Source organism: Megalobrama amblycephala, linkage group LG19, assembly GCF_018812025.1.
Source record: "Megalobrama amblycephala isolate DHTTF-2021 linkage group LG19, ASM1881202v1, whole genome shotgun sequence".
Lineage (NCBI taxonomy): Eukaryota > Metazoa > Chordata > Actinopteri > Cypriniformes > Xenocyprididae > Megalobrama > Megalobrama amblycephala.
The window spans coordinates 3,820,245-3,841,009 of record NC_063062.1 but is presented as its reverse complement, the minus strand read 5'-3'; the positions used below and the strand labels follow the sequence as shown (position 1 = coordinate 3,841,009).

The window sequence follows — 20,765 nt, the reverse complement described above, 5'->3', positions numbered from 1 at the left end:
CAATGCAACCAAATGTTCAAGATCGAGGGGAACTAGATAAAAAAAAGTTTAAGAATCTCGCATTTAATATTTAATTACACTACTTGACCACTAGTTTAAATATTGGGGGGAAACATGAGTGTCTATAGTGAAAAAAATGGTTAAAACTCTTACGTTGAGATTCAACTTTGAGTCATCCCAAAAAACATAATTATGAAGTAAAAGCAGGTAAAGCAACACTTACTGTCCGTAGGAACTGTATCTCTTCATCTCCCCCCTCTCCCTCTGCCATCCTTCTCCGAGGGTTATTTGCAGCTCCTCAGGAGAAATCAGAAAATCCTTCCGTTTTGTCTTCAGTGTGTTTCAGTGTCTTCTCTCTCTCTCTTAGTGTGTGTGTGTGGGTGTGCTGGAGGACAGCGTGAGTCCTGTAGCTCTCACGGTGGAGTGAGAGAGAGTGACAGAAGATTCAGCACTGCTCCTCTCTCTCTCTCTCTCTCTCTCTCTCTCTCTCTCTCAGCCTCCTTGCTCTCAGATCCTGTGGATGGTGCTCTACCTTCTTACACACTCACACTGCAACCATATTTGCACAACTGGGCCACCCCCTTTGCCTAAAAATGATCCTTGCACAAGTCTAATGAGCTATAAATGGAAAATGTGCTTGTGTGTGATGATGTCTGGCGGAGAAGACACTAAGACACACATGTACTCATACAGCCATACAAGAAAACTGAAGTACATCAGAATTCATCAAGATCTACATTTGGTTAGTTTTTCAGAACTAGTGATGTCCTATAACAATATTTGTGCAATAACACGCAGTAAACAGCTTGAACGCGGCGGAGTCCTAATGTGAGCCGCACACAGCCAGATATATTGGGCACATATGTGTCCTCAGCACGCACTGTGAGTGAGACAGAATACAGTCGGCGAATTAACAGAATAAACACTGAAATGATTGAAATTTGTTTCTGGCACCGCATTTGAAATAAATATCAATATATTAATGAATATAAATGTTATGTTTTATATATATATATATATATATATATATATATATATATATATATATATATATATATATATATATATATGCGCTGCATATATAAAACTGCATATATTAATATCTGTTATAATTATATTAATTTGTAACCTAATTGCTACCTAGACAATTTATTATATTTATAATATATAGATTATATTTAAATAAATGAAATTAATATATTTAAATCAATGTGACAAATAATGTACATTTTTAAATTTTATAATCATATAAATAAATAGAAAAAATATATATAACATATATATTAATTAATATATACTTATTAATATATTAACTTTTAATTAATATATATTACCTAATTGCTGCCTAAAACAACTGATTATATATATATATATATATATATATATATATATATATATATATATATATATATATATATGAATAAGATATATTAATATATTAAATATTAATATATTTAAATACATGTAATAAATAATATACATTTAAATGTTATAATTAATTCATTTATATAATCATATAAATAGAAAATACATATATATATATATATATATATATATATATATATATATATATATATATATATATATATATAACATATATATTAATTAATATATACTTATTAATATATTAATTTTTAATTAATATATATTACCTAATTGCTGCCTAAAACAACTGACTATATATATATATATATATATATATATATATATATATATATATATATATATATATATATATAATATATTAATATATTAAATATTAATATATTTAAATACATGTAATAAATAATATACGTTTAAATGTTATAATTAATTAATTTATAAGAAAATTTGATAGGAAATGCATTTATGGCACTGTATTTGAAATAAGTATCAATATTGTAATGAATTCTGGTTATATATTTGTTTTATATATATATATATATATATATATATATATATATATATATATATATATATATATATTTGTAAAAAAAATGTTCTGCATATTAATATCTATTATCATTATATATATATATATATATATATATATATATATATATATATATATATATATTTGTAACCTTATTGCTGCTTAAACAATTTAACACTTTTATTTAATATTTAATTATTTTTAACCATTTTAATTAAACAATTATATTATTATTATAAATAAGATTAATATATTTAAATAAATGTAATAATTAATAGATTTTATAATACATTTATATACAATATTATTTTATAATTATATAAATAAATAAACTGTATTAAATTATATATACTGTAAATAATGTTGTATTATATTTATATATAATTTAACACATGTAGGATACAAATTGTGTTAGAATACAAATGGCTAAGTTCAGGATGAGGCTGTTTTGTCAAAATTTGGGTGCTGGAGTCACCAAAATAATCTAAATTCCTTGTATATAATGCCAATCTGCTGAAGCATGACTTTTGTCTGATGACCTTCCTCTAATGCAGATAATCTTCACGTTTGGAAAATACTGTATACATACACTATTCACATTTTTATGCCATTTTAAGTCTCTGAGGTAGGAAATCTAAGTGATGAAAGTCAAATCAACACAGCAATCTAACAGGGCACTGTGTCAGAATTAAACAAGCAATTAATTAGAGATAGATAGATAGATAGATAGATAGATAGATAGATAGATAGATAGATAGATAGATAGATAGATAGATAGATAGATAGATAGATAGATAGATAGATAGATAGATAGATAGATAGATAGATAATGTGCAGACACAGAAGTACAGATAGATAGATAGAAAAGGCTAATATAATCATATATTTACATGCACAGACACACACAGAGACCACCATTCGGCGAGACAGTCTGACAGCTGCATAAGCAACACACCCCTAAAATTACTCTAGGACAATCAGCCAACATGCTGCACTCAACCTCACACACACACCCTCATCCAGGACACAAACACATACAAAGATGACAGCTGGCATCACTCCTCACCTCCACAATCTCCATCTAAGTGTCATCTCTGTGCATGTCCCTCCTCTCTCCTAAGCCCAACTGCAACTACATCAGAGTATGGAGTAACAGGGATGCTGATGGATTTTGGGGGGTCTCCTTGGCAGCCGAGGACTGAACTTCAGAGAGCATGCTCAGACACCACGTAATGAAGACTGGGAACCTGAGTGCATTTGCTGCGTGCCATCCTGTAGTCCTTTAAAGTCACCGCTAGATGGCATCGTATCACCTCATAAACTCACTACGGAAATAAAATGGAAGCTAGAATTATTTACAGTAGGCCATATTTAAATATGAGATATGTATTAGGTTACTACAATACATAAGACTATGATGCATAACAATATAATACTCTTTATATGTTTTGCTATCATTAATAAAAAACGTCATTATGGCTTTTTAAATGAAAATCAAGAGAATGAACTGAAAGTTAATTAGATATTAATGATATTGATCATTTTAAAAAGCTATCCATGATTTTTACATTTAATTCCTTCCGCGAAACAAGATCTCCACTTCCGGTCGTACACGAGCATAGTGTGAGTAATCTTTTATTACTCAAAAAAGTAATAATAATTTTTAAAAAAACATTTATTCATTTTTTAAGAGTGTAAAAGATTGTATATATGTGGTAACTTGTCACCAATTTCAAGTGTTTCAACATTTTAATCACCTTGTGGCTGTTTTTTCATGATAAAGTGAACACGTCTGCGCAATAAATTAATTTTTAAAAGTAACGTTACATGTATTCAGTATAGTCTCAGTTAATATGAGTGCATAAAACTGCACATTTTTTTTTTAAATAAAATAATTTAATATATTTAATATGGGATATAGCCTAAATGAATCCATTAATATGAGAGCTCTTTCTAACAAAACGAAACGTTATAATAAGTCTATACAGACTGTTTCATAATACCAAGTTACCACATTTTTCTGTAGAAGAAATAACTATAGGCTAGTAACTATGGTATTTTTGGTGGAACCCATTGTTTGCTAATGATATTTGCTAAATTTGTGATGTGGCTGACCAACAACAGATGAAGCAATTAATAGCCTGTATAGGCTTGACAGAACCGGTTTCTAGTAAAACTCTTTTAGCTTTAATTTTCTAATACACGAATACATCACAAAACTGAAGGTAAATGACTCTGGTCGCCGATGTGGTTTCTTAAGTTATGTAATTGCAATTGCAGAATGTGCAGTGAGAAACTTACTGAAGATGACAAAAAGAGAAAAGCTACAGAGAAAAAAAAATGTTTACAAAGTCCAGCTCCACCTGTTACTGACAAATACACCATCCTCCCTCATATTTAACACAGTAAAATAAGCTAGAGCAAGTGCTTCCTTGCCATATGAAAGACTAGTTTAACCATTTTGAGGAAGTAAACAAAGGTGGAGTGATGAGCAAGGGCCCTGTTGCAAGCTCATTTGTGGTGGAAAAAAGTCAAAAAACAGTTTTCACACAACACATGAATGCTTCTGCAACAACCCAGAGATATATGTGTGCCCTTTAATACAGAGCAGATGAGCCACATTTCACAGAATTGATATTCAAGGTGTCATTCTGAAAGATGACGGTTGATTCATTCACACCCGTCCTTCAACCGACAGAAGCCCCCCTCGTCTGGTTTGTATGAGAATCCCACCTCTGTGTGAATACACACACACACACAGGTTCCCACAGAGTTTGCATGCAGACACACGCACAAACACACATGCAGCAGTCTTTCCTATCATCTCCCCTCTCCTCCATCTTCAACAAGGCATCCTTTCAGTGTCCCGCTCCAGCTGCACGTGGAGGGATTCAACCCTGGAGACACTACCTTACTGTTAAAGAGAGGAAAAAGAAGGGATGAAGAAGATTAAAAACGGACCCGAGGCTAACAAATGAACTGAAAACCGCAGGTACAGACACGCGACGATTATACTGTACGCGGAAATTCGTGGAAAACACACCCCGAGGCTCGCTCATTTACCTGTGGCCTGAAGGCAAGGAACTGGCACTGAAATGTGTGAACATACACACACACACACACACACACATAGGAAGCAAAACTCTGGACTTAATTCTCACTCTAATTTCAACCCTGTCTGTTTTCAATCGGCCTTTCAATGATTTTTCATTTGTATCACTCACTCTCACACTCTTTCCAAAGAGCTCAATCCCTCCCTCTCTTCTTTCTCGCTCACTTTTTTCCCCTCCCTCTGTCACACATGCACACAGATGACAGTTCCCCTATCTCTCAGAGCCAGTGCCTGTATTTTAAATAGGGACTTGTTTGTATTGAATGCAGTTGGCTGTTTGTTGTGATTATGCTCATTTTGACGAGCTTTTTTTGAGTCTACGGTTTTAGTTTTTTCATTTCTAATGCGCTGAATAGGGGTTGCTGAACTTTCATTTATTTATTGTTTTGGTAAGTCTTTGCCCTGTGGTTGATGTTCTCTGGTAATATTCAGAGAGAAAGAAACGAGGGGGAGTGCGTGAGAGTGAGTGAGTGAGTGAGTGAGTAAGAGAGAGAGAGAGAGAGAGAAAAGTCTGAGCCGCAACAGCTGGTTTGAAGTTTTGACAGCCGTGACTGAACAGCCACTGTTCGTCCCAGCCTGTAAGAGGTCACTTAGTACCTCTGGCTGGAGGAGAGCGACTGCAAGGTGCCTAATGGGACAAGTAAGGGTTTAATCAGCCCGGAGGGAAACCAACAGGACACCGGAGGCACCATGAATCGCAAGGAGTCAAAAAGGTACAAGACTTTCTGACTTTCTATTCCATTCTGACTGTGCTTTAACAGACACTGTTTGGAAATGATTTCATGTCGGCTCGAGACAAAACGCTGCTTTAGTTCTTCGTGTCACTGAGTTTAATGTGCACTTGTCGTTTTGCAGCGCACTGCAAAGTGATCACTGTGGTTGACAAAGCTGTGGTTTCTCCTCATGTTCTTCAGAACTTTGTGTTTAGGTTTCAGTTCTCTGTGAGAGAGACAGGCTCTCAAAACTGTTCAAACTGCACATTCATCATTCATACGCTCTCTTTTGGGGCTCAGATTATGTTTGCATTTGCAAGATTGTATAGATTCACATGAGTATGCTGTGAAGTGGCAGTGTCTCTGATCTTTAAGAGGGGATTTCGCACTAGGGGAATGAATTGCTTTTGACCTAGTTATTCTCCTGTGACCTGTTGTGGATAGAGGTATGTTCGCTCGTTGTGTTTACAGTACATAAGAGGCATTAGCTGGAATATACTGGTTGTGTGTTGTGAAGACACAATGCGATTGGCAACTCATTTAATACCTAATCTGTGAGTTAACTAATGCTACATATGGAGTCAGATTCTACGAGAGCATGCAAATTCTGCCTGTGTGTAATTACTGATAAATGGCATGAACGTGAGAATGGTAGAATCGATATTTCTGACGAGGAGCTTTTGGGGACGTCTGTTTTGTTATCTCAGAGGTCTTATCTGATTGCCTGGAAATGACATACATAGCAGCAACTACAGTGATGCTATCAGCAAGTCTCATTACAGCAAGTTTTTGCAAGCATGTACTATTTGATATTTAATGGTCAATAATTCATATTCGATATTGCAGTAAAAAAAATAAACAATGAATATTGAATATTTCATTTGAACATTTTATATACAGTCAAAACAAAATTTATTCAGACACCTTGAACATTTTATTCATTAATACAGTTTATTCAGTATAGTTTAAATAAATGGTAATAAAATATGACAAGATCTCAGTGTCAGAAAATATTAATCTTAATTATGTCAGATAACACTACAGCAAAACATGGTCAGGTCAAAGTGTCTGAATAATTTTTGGGTCCAAATTTTTATCAATTCTACTGGTAGTCCACTGTATGAAGAGTTTTTGTGTATAATATGTCACTTTACTTTATTTTGCTATCCTCACTTACATAAATTAACAATAGTGTCCTGCACCCACTAGTAAAAAAATATCAAAAATGTCTGAATAATTTTTGGTTTGACTGTGTATATATATATATATATATATATATATATATATATATATATATATATATATGCAATTATAACAAAAAAATATATAAATATATATATATATATATATATATATATATATATAATAATGTCTGAGATCTAAATATTAAATATATAATTACAACACATTTTATTTTTATATATATTTTATAAATGCTTGTAATATATATTTGAAAAATATCAGTATTTGTCAAATATTCATGTTTATGGTGACGTTTGAGATCTACAGGTACATGAAGCAGAGATGGAGAGGGTGCAGAGAGAGAGAGAGTTAGAGAGAGGGCGGCCTACAAACAAGATCATTAAAGGGCTCTGGCATCAATTAATCAATTAACGAAAGAAAGGGAAGAATTTGCATGTTCCCTGACTGTTTTTGTGTGTGTGTATGTGTTAGCGAAGAGAGAAAAAAGAAAAAGAGGGAGATGAGGAGAGAGCAGGAGGCAGGAGGGAGAGGGTTGGGGGTAGCGTAATGGAGCTGGAGATGTAGCCAGGAACTGGGAGTAAAACACTGGCTACTGTGGCAGGGAAGGGGTAGGGGGAGGTTGGGGGGATTTCCAAAGAGAAAGGAGAAGTTGTTTTCTGAATGACATGAATAGAGCAAAGGGTGCAGGAGGAGAGGAAGAGAAAGTGAGCCAGTAGGTGCTATGCATGGCTGAAACACTCATACACTGTATGATTGCAAATGTTTCATTGGATTATGATACTAAATGCCTGGGTGTCATGTGCGGACTCAAACCAAACTCAAAGAAGTTCACTGCGCTAAAAGCAGCACACTGCTTCTATAGGGGTCAGTATATTTAATTATAATTATCGATCATTTTTCACATGAATATTTGTCGTAAAATGAAGCAAGACTGAAACTTACAGTAGCATTAGATCAACTTGAGTGTCTGTAGAGGTTTAAGAAGCTGTTGTGTCGATTCAGTTTTATTTCGACTTTAGAAAATAAACGTGATCGCTCTCCTCACAAATCAACTGTTTCTTGTGTTTCACTGGCATGTCTCTTAGGTAGTTTTGCTCTGCTGTTTAATGTTTGATAATCGCGTTGTTTTACATGTGCGCAAGCAATGCTTCTATCACTTGTTTCTGCTTCTTCTTCATCAGTGTTTTGATCCGGAGATCAGGGTTGGCAGGTTTTCACAACAAAACTACTCAAAACTAGCCCTATCGCGTTTCAAGGGGGTCCCCCGGTAAAAATCGCGTCCCCTGGGGTAAAATCTGAATTTTTTGGAGGGGTTCCCCTGATAAAATTAGCATTCCAGGGGCCCAATATCACGTTATTGGGGTCATTTCAACCAAAGACATGAAAAACAAACCACGGCAATATTGTTAAAGCAGCCCAATTCTGCTAACTGAGATGCTGTACTCTTTCGAAGATGTGTAATAGCGCCCCCTACCTTATGACAGTAAAAACATGGCTTGCCGGAAATTTCCGTCAATGTATGTAATCCTAATATTATTGTATCAGGAGCCAAATTTTCGATTACCAGAACCCAGTTGATTCCCTACTGTATTTGCATAGACTTGTTTACGAATTAATTTACATTAACCAAGAGCATTTTCCCTCATTTGTTTACTGTATGTGCGTGAGTCTGTTTCTATGTGTATGTGTGCATTTCTCAGGCCTGCAGAGTGTGTATTGTGTATTGTCATCAGCCGTAGAGCAGGTTGATGCAAATAAGCAAGCGAGAGAGGAGAAAATGTGATGGGGAATTTGCATTATGCAGTCATGTCTAATATTTGGCCTGTCAAAAATAGAGAAGGAAATATGAGGTGTATTTTACCAGGTAAAAATAATAAGGCCGTATAGAAATGTCTTCCTGGTCTACAAACCTTAACCATTATGCTCTTGGCTGGAGTGTGTTTTTGTGTGGCCCCGATCTCAGTGGTTAGATTGGGTTTGCTTAATGAGATGAGAAAGTGAACGTCAGTGTGCATGTGTGCAGAGAGAATTGAAAACGAGTGTGCTGAACTGGACATTGGTTAATGAGGAAGGGAGAGAACATTTGGGAGGGGTTTGGACGTTCTAAGAACTCATCGCTACTTCTCTGCAGTCACGACCAGCTTCCTGTTCGTGTGTGTCACTGTCACAGACCACAGTGATTCTTGCTGATGCTGTCACAGACACAATTCGATGTCCAAGTCTGAGAATGACATCTTTAAATTTTAATTTATGCTTATAACTTATGCAGCAGCTGTGAATTTTACAGACTGGTACACTCATGTACAATGTTGTTGTTTTCTTTGTGTGACTGATAAAAGAGAGAGAGAGCAAAGCAGAGAGACAGAGATGCTTATCTACACTCTCTAACTGTCTCTCTTCCTGTGACATTGACGGCCTGAATAGTGACATCTACTGTATAGGGTGGCAGATATCAACACAGAACCTTACATATACTGTAAACATCAATATACCTGATCTACCGGTAGGACTTAAAGAGTGTGAACACAGGTGAACCCATTGCTCTCAGGTATAAGGTCAAAGGCTTCAGGGGACATAAAAACAGTGTTGGATTAGATGTAGATCTAAACAATATTTCATTTAGCACCTGTAGTAAACGTACAAACCTGCAGGTTTCCATCTGAACAATTTAAGCCACTATTTTTTTTTTTTTTTTATTATTATTTATTTATTAGCGTGCAATTCGATTCGATATCGATGCATTGGTCCTATCCAGTGCAAAGGTGCTAAGGTGGTTGCTAGTCGGGCTGGGTAGAAAAATATCGATTTCTCATTTTGAAGAACCGATTCTGAATCGATCTAGTCTATGCTGTTTTCAGTCGATGAATGAACTTTAGTGTGCCTAAATTGCAAATAAGCTATGTTCTTTGTTACATCTGATATGAAACAATGTCTCTTCTTTCAAATTATGTAAATTGTATTACGAAATTCAAACAATAATTACCGTTTTGGCGCTCATTAATGTGGCGCAGATCATTGCGCCTTCAGTTCAAGCAAAGCGGCAGCGCGCGCAAAGCGCACGTGAACTGATCGTCTCGTCCGCGATTTATTGCTAATTACAGCATGGAATAAACATGAATGAACATATGAAGGTATATTGAAAGATATTATACAACTTATGTCTCATGTAATCACTCAATCGGTGCTTCAACCGAGGAAAGACGTCAATAAAACAGCTTGTAAACAATATGTCATGTAATATACATTACCTCAGAAAAGCCATTCAATGTCCAAAAACTTGTTAGTCAGCTAGAAAAAATGAACTTAGAGAGGGGCAGTTTGATAAATATATGCACTATTGCATATGCATCGTATTTCTACTTAACCTGTTCTCCGATATTCACTTTTGCCATGTATATACAGTACCCGATAGGCCCCAATCGATATTGAATCAATTTGAATCGAATCACAAGCTTGTGAATCGAATAAATCGAATCCTGAAATTTGTGTCAGTGCTCAGCCCTAGTTGCTAAGGTGTTGCTATCCAGTCACTAGGTCTTCTGTGGGTTAGAGTGTACTGGCAGGTTGTTGCATTTCTAAGTGGTCAATAAGATGTTTATAAGTGGTTGCTAGGGCATTTCTATATGTTGTTCTGGGTTGTTACTGGGGTGTTTCTAAGTGGTTGCTAATGTGTTCTGAATGGTTTGTACGGTATTTATAAGTGATTGTGAAAGGGTAATGTGTGGTTGCTATGTAATTCCTAAGTTGTTGCTAAAGTGTTCTGTGTGGTTGCTAGGGCGTTTCTAAGTAGGTTTTGGGATGTTCTTGGTGGTTGATAGGTTATTTATATGTGGTTTCTAAGGTGTTCTACTTAGATTTAAAGTTTTTATTCAGCTAAAAGGTCATGGTGTGCCGTATCAGTCTTATATTGTTCAAATATCTTCACGTGATACAAATTCACAGGTCAGAGTTCACCAAGATTGTAACTCAGCGAAATGCAAAACTTCTTCGCTTGAGCTAGTGTTTCCTGCATCCCGCATTTGCATGCGTAAGAATGGAAGTCAGTGGAACGAAAAGTGTAGTGTGACCCCCCTTAAATAGTTGTTGGGGTGTTAAGGAGTTCTGGATGGTTGCTAGGGTGTTTCTAAGTGGTTGCTAGGTGTTTGCTTATTGGCCCAAGAAGTCAAAAGATCCGATGCCTCAAGTTTCTATGATATTCTCACACTTTAATATGACTCAGCTCTCTCCTACAGTGATAATCTTTTATGATGTATGCCATATGAAACTTTGTCAGACCTATGAGAAAAGAAAGAGGATTTTAGCATAAAAAGACAAGTTAGGTGCAGTACCTTTAGTGCAAATACCTACGGGTAGTTTTAGCAAAACACAATATTTCTCATGGCCTGATCATATATAACCTATGACACAGATGTTATCAAAGCTCCTCCATCACTGCTGTGGTTTTCAATGCAGCATTAAACAACCACAAATGAAGTGTTCAACATCAACAGCACATTTCATAATATTAAACAAAAGATCTAAATGCTGCTCAGCCTGGTAAAGGCAAATGGCCTATGTGATTTCATTACTGAAACTTCTGTGGTTTGATGGGCAGCTAAAACTACGTCTGTTGCTATAGATACTATGTTTTGTTTGTTTGTGAGAGCCAATTTGAATTTTAAATAAATGCTTGCCCATTTGTACTGTTGATCACATTGTTTGTACTTTGCACTTTGTTGGGTATTTTAACGGCATCAAGGACTTCAAAACTCAATCTTTTTTCACCTGTCTCCAGTAGCAGGAAACCCCGCCCGGAGGGGGGGTGTGTGATAAAGAGCAGAAGACCAGTACAGAGGAGGATGACTTGCCCTAGTCCTCAGGAGATCAGCCGGGTTCTTCAGAATCCACAGCCTCAGTCTTTCCGCTGTGCCAGCCTGGACGAACTCATCATCCGCTGCCTCCACAACTTCGGTCAGTGTCCGGCTCACCTGTATCTGTCTATCAATGTCAGCCCCACCCTACATGGCAGCCATTTGCATTCAAAAGGTTGCTTGTCCTGTTTTCATGAATAAAACATGACCAAATGATGACTTCCGAGTAGCAAGCATAGTTTACATCACTTGTCACAACAGAAATTCATACATCTCCCACTTTTCTCGGGTTCTCAGCCCTGTCTCTGGCCTCATGTGCCCATCATTCCCAGTCTCCATGTGCCTGCCAGATTATGTAAGTCTGCCGAGTAGTGTGAGGGACAGAGGGACAGCTGCTCTTGTCAGAGAGAGAGGGACAGAGAAAAAGAGAAACAGAGGGAAATCTTTTGGTTTACTAGCATTGAGGGCCTGGGAATGTGTTTGTCCCTCTATGCTAATGAGACAAAGCCTGATTGTGTGCCTCAGTTTCGCAGGCCTGCTCTCTCTATCTTTAGATGTCTCTCCCCCACTCTCTCAGTTGTTTTTTCATCATCCCCCTTTTGCTGTTTTTATTTGTAATGCACTTTGCATTTTTCTTACGTAAGTATTGAGCTAAGGATGCTCTATATATTAGTAGCATATCTGTTATTGATATCTGTTATTGGCCAATATTTGAGATTTTTTAATTCATCAGTATTGGTTGATACTAAATATGTCATGTTTATTTCCCTTTTTTTACATTTAGATTACATTTTCTCTCATTCAATTCTCACTTTAAAGTTGATTATTAAAAATAATTATAATTTAATAACAATGTTAAATGTAATCATTAGTTAACCTCAAAATTAATATTGATTTTCACACTGTATTTTAAAGGAATATTTACCCAAAAAATGAAAGGGGCTATATGTAGAATTCAGAAACACTTGATATTAGTGACACCGGTGGCCGTTAAGCGAACTGTAGCCAGCAACTTTCTGCTCGTACTCGCACTTGTGCACATGTAAGCTACAAGAGTACGGAGCCCCTCACATGACATACAAGGGAAAAAAAGTAAATCATGTGCACAATTTACTATTTCGTTCCCTCGATTTGCTAAATCACACGAATGCTTTACTATTTTGTTCCCTCGATTTGCTACATCACGCGGATGATTTACTATTTCGTTCCCTTGATTTGCTAAATTGTGCACACGATTTACTATTTCGTTCACTCGATTTGCTAAATCACACAAATGATTTACTATTTCGTTCCCTCGATTTGCTAAATCACACAAATGATTTACTATTTCGTTCCCTCGATTTGTTAAATCACACAAATGATTTACTATTTCGTTCCCTCGATTTGCTAAATCACACAAATGATTTACTATTTCGTTCCCTCGATTTGCTAAATCACACGAATGCTTTACTATTTCGTTCCCTCGATTTGCTACATCACGCGGATGATTTACTATTTCGTTCCCTTGATTTGCTAAATCGTGCGCATGATTTACTATTTTGTTTCCTCGATTTGCTAAATTGTGCACGCGATTAACTATTTTGTTCCCTCGATTTGCTAAATCACACAAATGATTTACTATTTCGTTCCCTCGATTTGTTAAATCACACAAATGATTTACTATTTCGTTCCCTCGATTTGCTAAATCACACAAATGATTTACTATTTCGTTCCCTCGATTTGCTAAATCACGCGGATGATTTACTATTTCGTTCCCTTGATTTGCTAAATCGTGCGCATGATTTACTATTTCGTTCACTTGATTTGCTAAATTGTGCACGCGATTAACTATTTTGTTCCCTCGATTTGCTAAAATGTGCACAATTTACTATTTTGTTCCCTCGATTTGCTAAATCACACGAATGCTTTACTATTTCGTTCCCTCGATTTGCTACATCATGCGGATGATTTACTATTTCGCTTCCTTGATTTGCTAAATCGTGCGCATGATTTACTATTTCGTTCACTCGATTTGCTAAATCACGCGGATGATTTACTATTTTGTTCCCTCGATTTGCTAAATCGTGCACAATTTACTATTTCGTTTCCTCGATTTGCTAAATCACACAAATGATTTACTATTTCGTTCCCTCGATTTGCCAAATCACGCGGATTATTTACTATTTCGTTCCCTCGATTTGCTAAATCACACAAATGATTTACTATTTCGTTCCCTCGATTTGCTAAATTGTGCACACGATTAACTATTTTGTTCCCTCAATTTGCTAAATCGTGTACAATTTACTATTTCATTCCCTCGATTTGCTAAATCACACGAATGATTTACTATTTCGTTCCCTCGATTTGCTAAATCGTGTACAATTTACTATTTTGTTCCCTCGATTTGCTAAATCACACAAATGATTTACTATTTCGTTCCCTCAATTTGCTAAATCGTGCAAACAATTTACTATTTCGTTCCCTCGATTTGCTAAATCACGCAGATTATTTACTATTTCGTTCCCTCGATTTGCTAAATCGTGCACATGATTTACTATTTTGTTTCTTCGACTTGCAAAATGGTGCGTGGTTTAGCAAATCGAGTGAACAAATTAGTAAATTGAGCGCACAATTTATAAATCGGGGGAATAAATTAGTAAATCATGCAAATGGTTTAGCCTACTATTTTGTTCCTGCATGTTCCTGCATGTCAAGAGAACCAATATAAGTAAAAAGAAGTTGGAAATACCTTTGCAGTGATATAATGTTAACAAACTTCCCGATACCGTCCACGCAGCTGAGAGCAGTTTAGAAGTTTAGAATATGTCAATATGTGCTGCGCACTTTCCTCTCAATAACAGAATAAACACAACAAAATGACAGCTGTGAGAAAACAGCATTTAACAAAGCATTTGATCATAGTGATATGGATATTAATGTTGGCCATTTATTGGTCATCGGTCAATAACATTAAAACAATACTAAACTCGTCCATTTCTGCCAAGGATGAATGATTCCTGAAATCATGCGGCATATTGAGAAGAAGACTTTCTAAGATGTGCAATTTTCAGATGGCAGACAATAAAATAGCCTAAGCAAAAAAACAAAACAAAAAACATATTGAAGGTGAAATCCAAGCCATGCATGGAGAAGACAGTATAGACACACACTTGGCGTTGGGGTCATTTGACTAGAAATCATTTTGACTAGAAATCCCCTTGCAACTGCATAGTAATGCCCTGGAAACCATCTTGTATCTAATTCTAACATGTTTTGTTTTGTAGACTCAGAAGGGAAACTGATCAGAGGGACGCAGTTCGTCCACATGACCCTGATGATGCATAACTGGGTTGTACCATCACACATCTTCGCCCATAAGCTACTTTCTCTATATCCTCCTTCAAGCACCACTGCTATTATTTTACCTCGACCTGAACCCTAATTGGAAAAGATAGGTTTATGCAGCTGATCCCAGAGCAGCTGAGTCCATCATTCATAGAATAGTCTTGGGTTCAGTCACAGCAGCATGCATCCTTAATCCCACTGACAAAGAAACAAGAGCTGCCCTGTTTTAGTTTAGCCTCTTTATTGATGGCGGATTATTTTCACTGAGTGTAATGTTTGTAGTCTCGTTTTTCTGTTCTTCCTCCTTGACTTGTGATAACATATAAGGATTGTCCTGCAGAGAAAAGGGGACAGAGGCGCCCACAAATCTGCCACTTTATCAGGTTGGTGGAACATTCACACATGCACCTAAAAATCACTGAATGAATGAAGAGATTCATCGGATTCGTCCGCTTCTTCTGTCTCTCAGGGAGTGGATTAATCATTTCCGGCTGATGTTTGAGGTGGACCCTCTATTAGAAGAAGCAATGGGAGATCTCTGGGCTCTGGTCAGGGTTGAAGGAACCGATTCACACTATCAGCTCTTCAATACACCTTACATGTGAGTGTTTTTATATTCGAGATTCAGTACTAGCTTTAGTACTTTGGCATGCCAAAAATGCGTTCTGCCATTGCCAGAGCGTTAAGGCCCATTCACACCAAGAACGATAACTATAAAGATAACGATAAATATAAATATATAGTTCTAAAAATCAGTCTAAATATAAAAGAATAGCACTGTCCACACCACAGCTATAACGATAACGATATAGAGAAACAATATCATTTGGATCACTTTCAGAATGATTTTTTCTATTTGTTGAAACACTGACAGCCAATCAGAATCCATTCTAATTTAAGAGCTTGTACATTTAAAATGGCAGACGACATTGTGGAGAAGTTAATCGCCGAGGTCCAGAAAAATCTACGACTGTTTGACAAGTCAAACCCCCTTTTCAAGGACACTTTAAAGAAAATGTATATACGGAAAACAATCGGTCATACCCTCGGAATAAATGTTGAGAAGTATTATCAATATATGCCAGGCTAGCAAACAGTGTAACATAAATTTACCTCAAGTATCCTACGCTAGATTCGACAACATTGTCTTGCTTCCTTTGAAGTTGCAGTGAAAAAGACTATGTTTTTATTCCACTATATTGACTTCGTCAGCTAAATTCATTGTTAGATTAGATCGATTACACTAGCTATTCACTCGAAACATTGCATGCTGAGGACATCTGCTGGTTAAAGCCATGTAAATGCAACAAGAACAACAAAAACATGTTGTACACACTAAACCGCAGCGCGGATAAACAGACCGTTATCGTTCATCGGTGTGGACGCAAATATAGTCATCGTTATAGTTATCTTTATAGTTATCGTTCATGGTGTGAATGGGGCTTTAGTAACCCTACATCTACTTCAAGTGAAAGTTTTAGACTGACTTATATTTATACTTTTCATGATTTATAAAACTTTTGATAGTTTTGATTTGTTTAGACACTGCGTAATTCAATTTGTGTTATTTCATAGTATTGATAACTGTACAATAATGCTGCTTGGATTTAAATAGGCAAATGCTTAAGATCTTTACCATAAATTGATGCACCTCTAATAAATGTTGTGATGTTATTTCCATCAAGAGGTGCATCAATTTTTGTTCAAGATCTTGTATTGACAATGCAAAAGTCTACTCCAGCACATCCCAAAGACTTTCAATGAATTTAAGGTCTAGACTGGAGGTGCCAATTCATGTGTGAAAATAACACCTCATGCTCCCTCCCAGCCATTCTTTCACAATTTGAGCCTGATGAATCTTGGCTTTGTCATCCTGGAATTTGGTCATGATGTGCCTTGTAGGTTGTTTAATAAATGAAAAGCTACACACTCAACAATTATGGTTAGAAGAACTGTTCCCAAACATATACTGCAATAATGATCCACTCATAGACTCTTAAGCATTTACCTATTTAAATGCAAACTTTTTTTTTGGGCTGGGCAGTGTATATAATACTATTAACAAACTATTAACAAATACTGATGTTAATAAAATGAAAATGGTTTATGGTTTTATGTAACGAGCTTCTGAACAGTATTTTGACTGTCTTTGTTTTTGACGACATTTTTGGCTTCACCAGTCTGATTTGTGACGATCTATTTGGTTTCTGTCTGTCCATCACTATGTCTGAAACCAGTAATCCTCCAGTGAATGTTTCCCAGACTCCCTCTCCCTCTGTGAAGAAAAGGAAGGTTTCGCTGCTGTTTGACCACATGGAGCCAGATGAGATGGCCGAACACCTCAGCTACTTGGAGTTCAAAAACTTCTGCAACGTCTCAGTAAGTCACCCCGAAGGCATATGATAGTATCGCTCACATCTGACCAGATTTTGCAAGGAAAGCTAGCGCAGTCTGAGTTTATGTGACTGTCTAACCTCAGTATAGCGCTGTAGTGACGGCACAGATAAGCTGACTAATAAAGCAACCACGATCACACCCGTTGCACTCATACCTGGACATGTCAATTCATATCAGAGGATTGTTATCTCTTGCCGATCACATTCGTGAGCGCTTGCATCTGGATTCAGCTGTGACTGTTGTTGTGTGTCACGATAGTTCCTGGACTACCGCAGTTACGTGGTTCATGGCTCAGTGAGGGATAATCCGGCGCTGGAGCGCTCTGTCATGCTCTGCAACGGAGTCTCCCAGTGGGTCCAGCTCATGATCCTCAACAGACACACCCCACAGCAGCGAGCAGAGGTCTTCACCAAGTTCATTCATGTAGCACAGGTAATTGCAAACAAACGCACACATTCAGTCGAGCGCAATGGTAGGGTTCCAGAAATACAGGTATCATTCATTTACTCCTGAGAAATTGACTTTTAGCAATTAAATATAAACATTTCAAGACACTTACAATGGGATCAGAGGTTGTTAAATGATGGTATATGATTCTGTAGAAGATATAAGTCCAAGTAATTTCAACTTAGTTTTTAAAAAAGTGAGCCAAATTCTCAATATAGAATATAATCCTGGTGAGGAATCAATATGAAGTGGCAACAAAGCTCTGATTACTTTGATATATACTTAAATTATTAATATTGATTTTATATATATATATATATATATATATATATATATATATAAAAGCTAATATATAAAAGCTAATATATAGCTAATAAAATGTCACTATATAATATATATTTATTACAAAATGTCACTATATATATATATATATATATATATATATATATATATATATATATATACTTACAATAATTTACATATAATTAATAGTTTATGTAATCAGCATATTATTCAATTAGTATATAATTAATAACTGATGTTTTGTTTACATCATTGCCAGTTCATTCATTCATACACAGTCACACTGTACTATTTTTTCCTGCTTCTAATCAAAGTTTGTACTGTTGTGATTCTTCTCAGAACTGGTTGGTTTGTTTTATGGCCTTGAACTCTTTATTGAAGAATGTTTTGAAATACTCTTTGGAGAAAATGAATTGGATAAACACTTCTAGAAACCAATGTTGCTAAAAAAAAAAATCACTGAGCAGTCACTGTTGTGTCCTGTTGTGGATCTGAAAATGAAAGAATTGTACATGTTGTAATATGTATGTTTCAGAAGCCTGCCCTAGAACAGTACGTCTGTAACTTTCCATGAAGACACTGACGTAAAATGTACTGTAGAGAGGCCCTTGCATGACAAAACATGTGGTTTGACTCCAACCCTGCGGCTATTCGTTTTTTAGGTTGCCTGTGATATCTGTCCGTGAGGTGTCTGACTCATCGTAAAACATTTTACAGCAGGACAATCAAGGCACGACATTTTTTTGATTACAAAATTTAAAATCGTGGAAATTCATCATATCGTCACTTATCACGACAGCTCACTTTGAGGATGCCTGAACATTTCATGAATTTGTTCAGAGGAAACGATTACATCATATGTGCTTTGTGTGCTGCCCTGTATTTAACCACACAAACATAAATGTACGAACGAGACAACTCAAAGAAAACACCTAGAACACACGCAAATGCGTCAAATGATTTGGCGGTGAGGAAATCTGATATAAGTGTGCCATTCAAGAGTAATGTTCCTGTATTGGGAAATGATTTGGGAGAACTGTTGCATAACTCTTGCTTTCAAGTGCTTTTTACAGGAAAGAGGATGTAAGCAACACAGTGTTGCCATGCGTCTAGAGAATGCAATGGTTTGATTCACTGCTTTTTTTCTCATCTGTACCCCTGTTTGAGCAGAAGCTGAGATCTCTACAGAATTTCAATACTCTGATGGCGGTGATAGGAGGTCTGTGTCATAGTTCCATCTCTCGTCTTAAAGATACAGCCAGCCTGCTGTCCTCTGATGTCACAAAGGTCAGTCTGACCCCCAGAATTGCAGAATCCTCTTTGCTCACACGCAACTATTTTTACAAGGGCTTAACTAATGGCATGATCTTAAGCCATTGATCTTTCAGCTATATATTGATTCTTTGATTAGTGCGAAACAGCTGCATCACAATAATTGCTAAGAAGTCCCAGGAGGTGAAAAGTAATATGCAATACACTCATATAAGTGAAATTATACTAAAGCTACCTTTAGCAAAGTTCACATTCTCCACAGCAAAGCAATTGCTTTCATTGTTTTCAGTGTTTAATATAAGTTCAGTTATAATATGCAGTTATTGCATCTAGTGGAGCAAAATCCACAGAAATCTAGGTTTCCCCCCCAGTTCATTGCAGATTTTTTGTGGGCCCATGTTACTCAAGTATACAGGCTCCTTACGTAAATGTTTTAGTTGTTGTCCTATTTTAGAAGGACAATTGAAATAACAATCCTGCTGTTTTGCCCTTGCACAAGGTACAGTACAGCGCAGGTTGTTTCAGGTTGAACTGTTTCTGCTAGCAGGATACTAAAAATCTCTATAAAAATAAAATAAAAAGTGAATGGAATTTGGCAGAGAGAAATGGCAAAGCGGAGTCTGATGAAATTGAAATATGAAAACGGTAAACTGTACTAAATTAAATAAATAATAGATACTAAATAACATAAAACACAACATAAAACAATGTTTTTATTTGTTAACATTAGTTAATGCCTTAGGTATAATAAACTAACAATGAACAATTATTTTTTAATGCCAATTTATGTGAAATATACTATTGTTCATTGTTAATTCTGGTTTCAAAAGTTTAAAGAAAGAAGTGAATACCTTTATTCAGAAGAAAATTTAACACAAAAGTAACATAATGCATTACTTTTCATTAAAAGTAACTAAGTTATGCAATTAGTTACTTTTTTAGGGAGTAACGCAATGTTGCAATATATTACTTTTAAAAGTAACTTTCCCCAAGTTACTTTCCCCCCTTTTGAACACTAGTGTACATTATGCTAATATTAATTTATACATCTTGAAATGTTGTAAAATGTATTAGTATATGTTGAAATTAACATTAACCAAGATTAATACATTTTGTAAAAGTATTATTCAGTGTTATTTTATGTTAGATATTACATTAAAGGTGCAGTAAGAGATTTCTGAGAAACGCTGTTGAAAGTGGATCGGACTGAGCAGCACAACACACTTGTAGCC

At 35.9% G+C, this 20,765-nt stretch overlaps 2 protein-coding genes across 19 annotated transcripts in view; one reads left to right on the top strand and one right to left on the bottom strand.

The window, feature by feature from the left end:
- Positions 1 to 489, bottom strand: part of ryr1b (ryanodine receptor 1b (skeletal)) — a 123,620-nt gene extending 123,131 nt beyond the window's left edge. For 12 of the 15 annotated variants that reach the window (XM_048168708.1, XM_048168714.1, XM_048168709.1 and 9 more), the window contains exon 1: positions 224 to 486. In XM_048168708.1, the coding sequence (XP_048024665.1) occupies positions 224 to 271 (48 nt within the window). In that variant the 5' untranslated portion in view covers positions 272 to 486. Of the gene's footprint in view, positions 1 to 223 lie in introns of all 15 variants that reach the window. The other 3 variants (XM_048168711.1, XM_048168715.1, XM_048168722.1) reach the window with 2 other exon arrangements.
- A 4,792-nt stretch (positions 490 to 5,281) lies between these two features.
- The window catches only part of rasgrp4 (RAS guanyl releasing protein 4), a 28,267-nt gene continuing 12,783 nt past the window's right edge, over positions 5,282 to 20,765 (top strand). For 2 of the 4 annotated variants that reach the window (XM_048167752.1, XM_048167749.1), the window contains exons 1-8: positions 5,282 to 5,737; positions 11,715 to 11,890; positions 15,054 to 15,159; positions 15,435 to 15,497; positions 15,584 to 15,715; positions 17,352 to 17,493; positions 17,770 to 17,943; positions 19,432 to 19,548. In XM_048167752.1, the coding sequence (XP_048023709.1) occupies positions 5,715 to 5,737; positions 11,715 to 11,890; positions 15,054 to 15,159; positions 15,435 to 15,497; positions 15,584 to 15,715; positions 17,352 to 17,493; positions 17,770 to 17,943; positions 19,432 to 19,548 (933 nt within the window). In that variant the 5' untranslated portion in view covers positions 5,282 to 5,714. Of the gene's footprint in view, positions 5,738 to 7,617; positions 7,805 to 11,714; positions 11,891 to 15,053; positions 15,160 to 15,434; positions 15,498 to 15,583; positions 15,716 to 17,351; positions 17,494 to 17,769; positions 17,944 to 19,431; positions 19,549 to 20,765 lie in introns of those variants that run through there. The other 2 variants (XM_048167750.1, XM_048167751.1) reach the window with 2 other exon arrangements.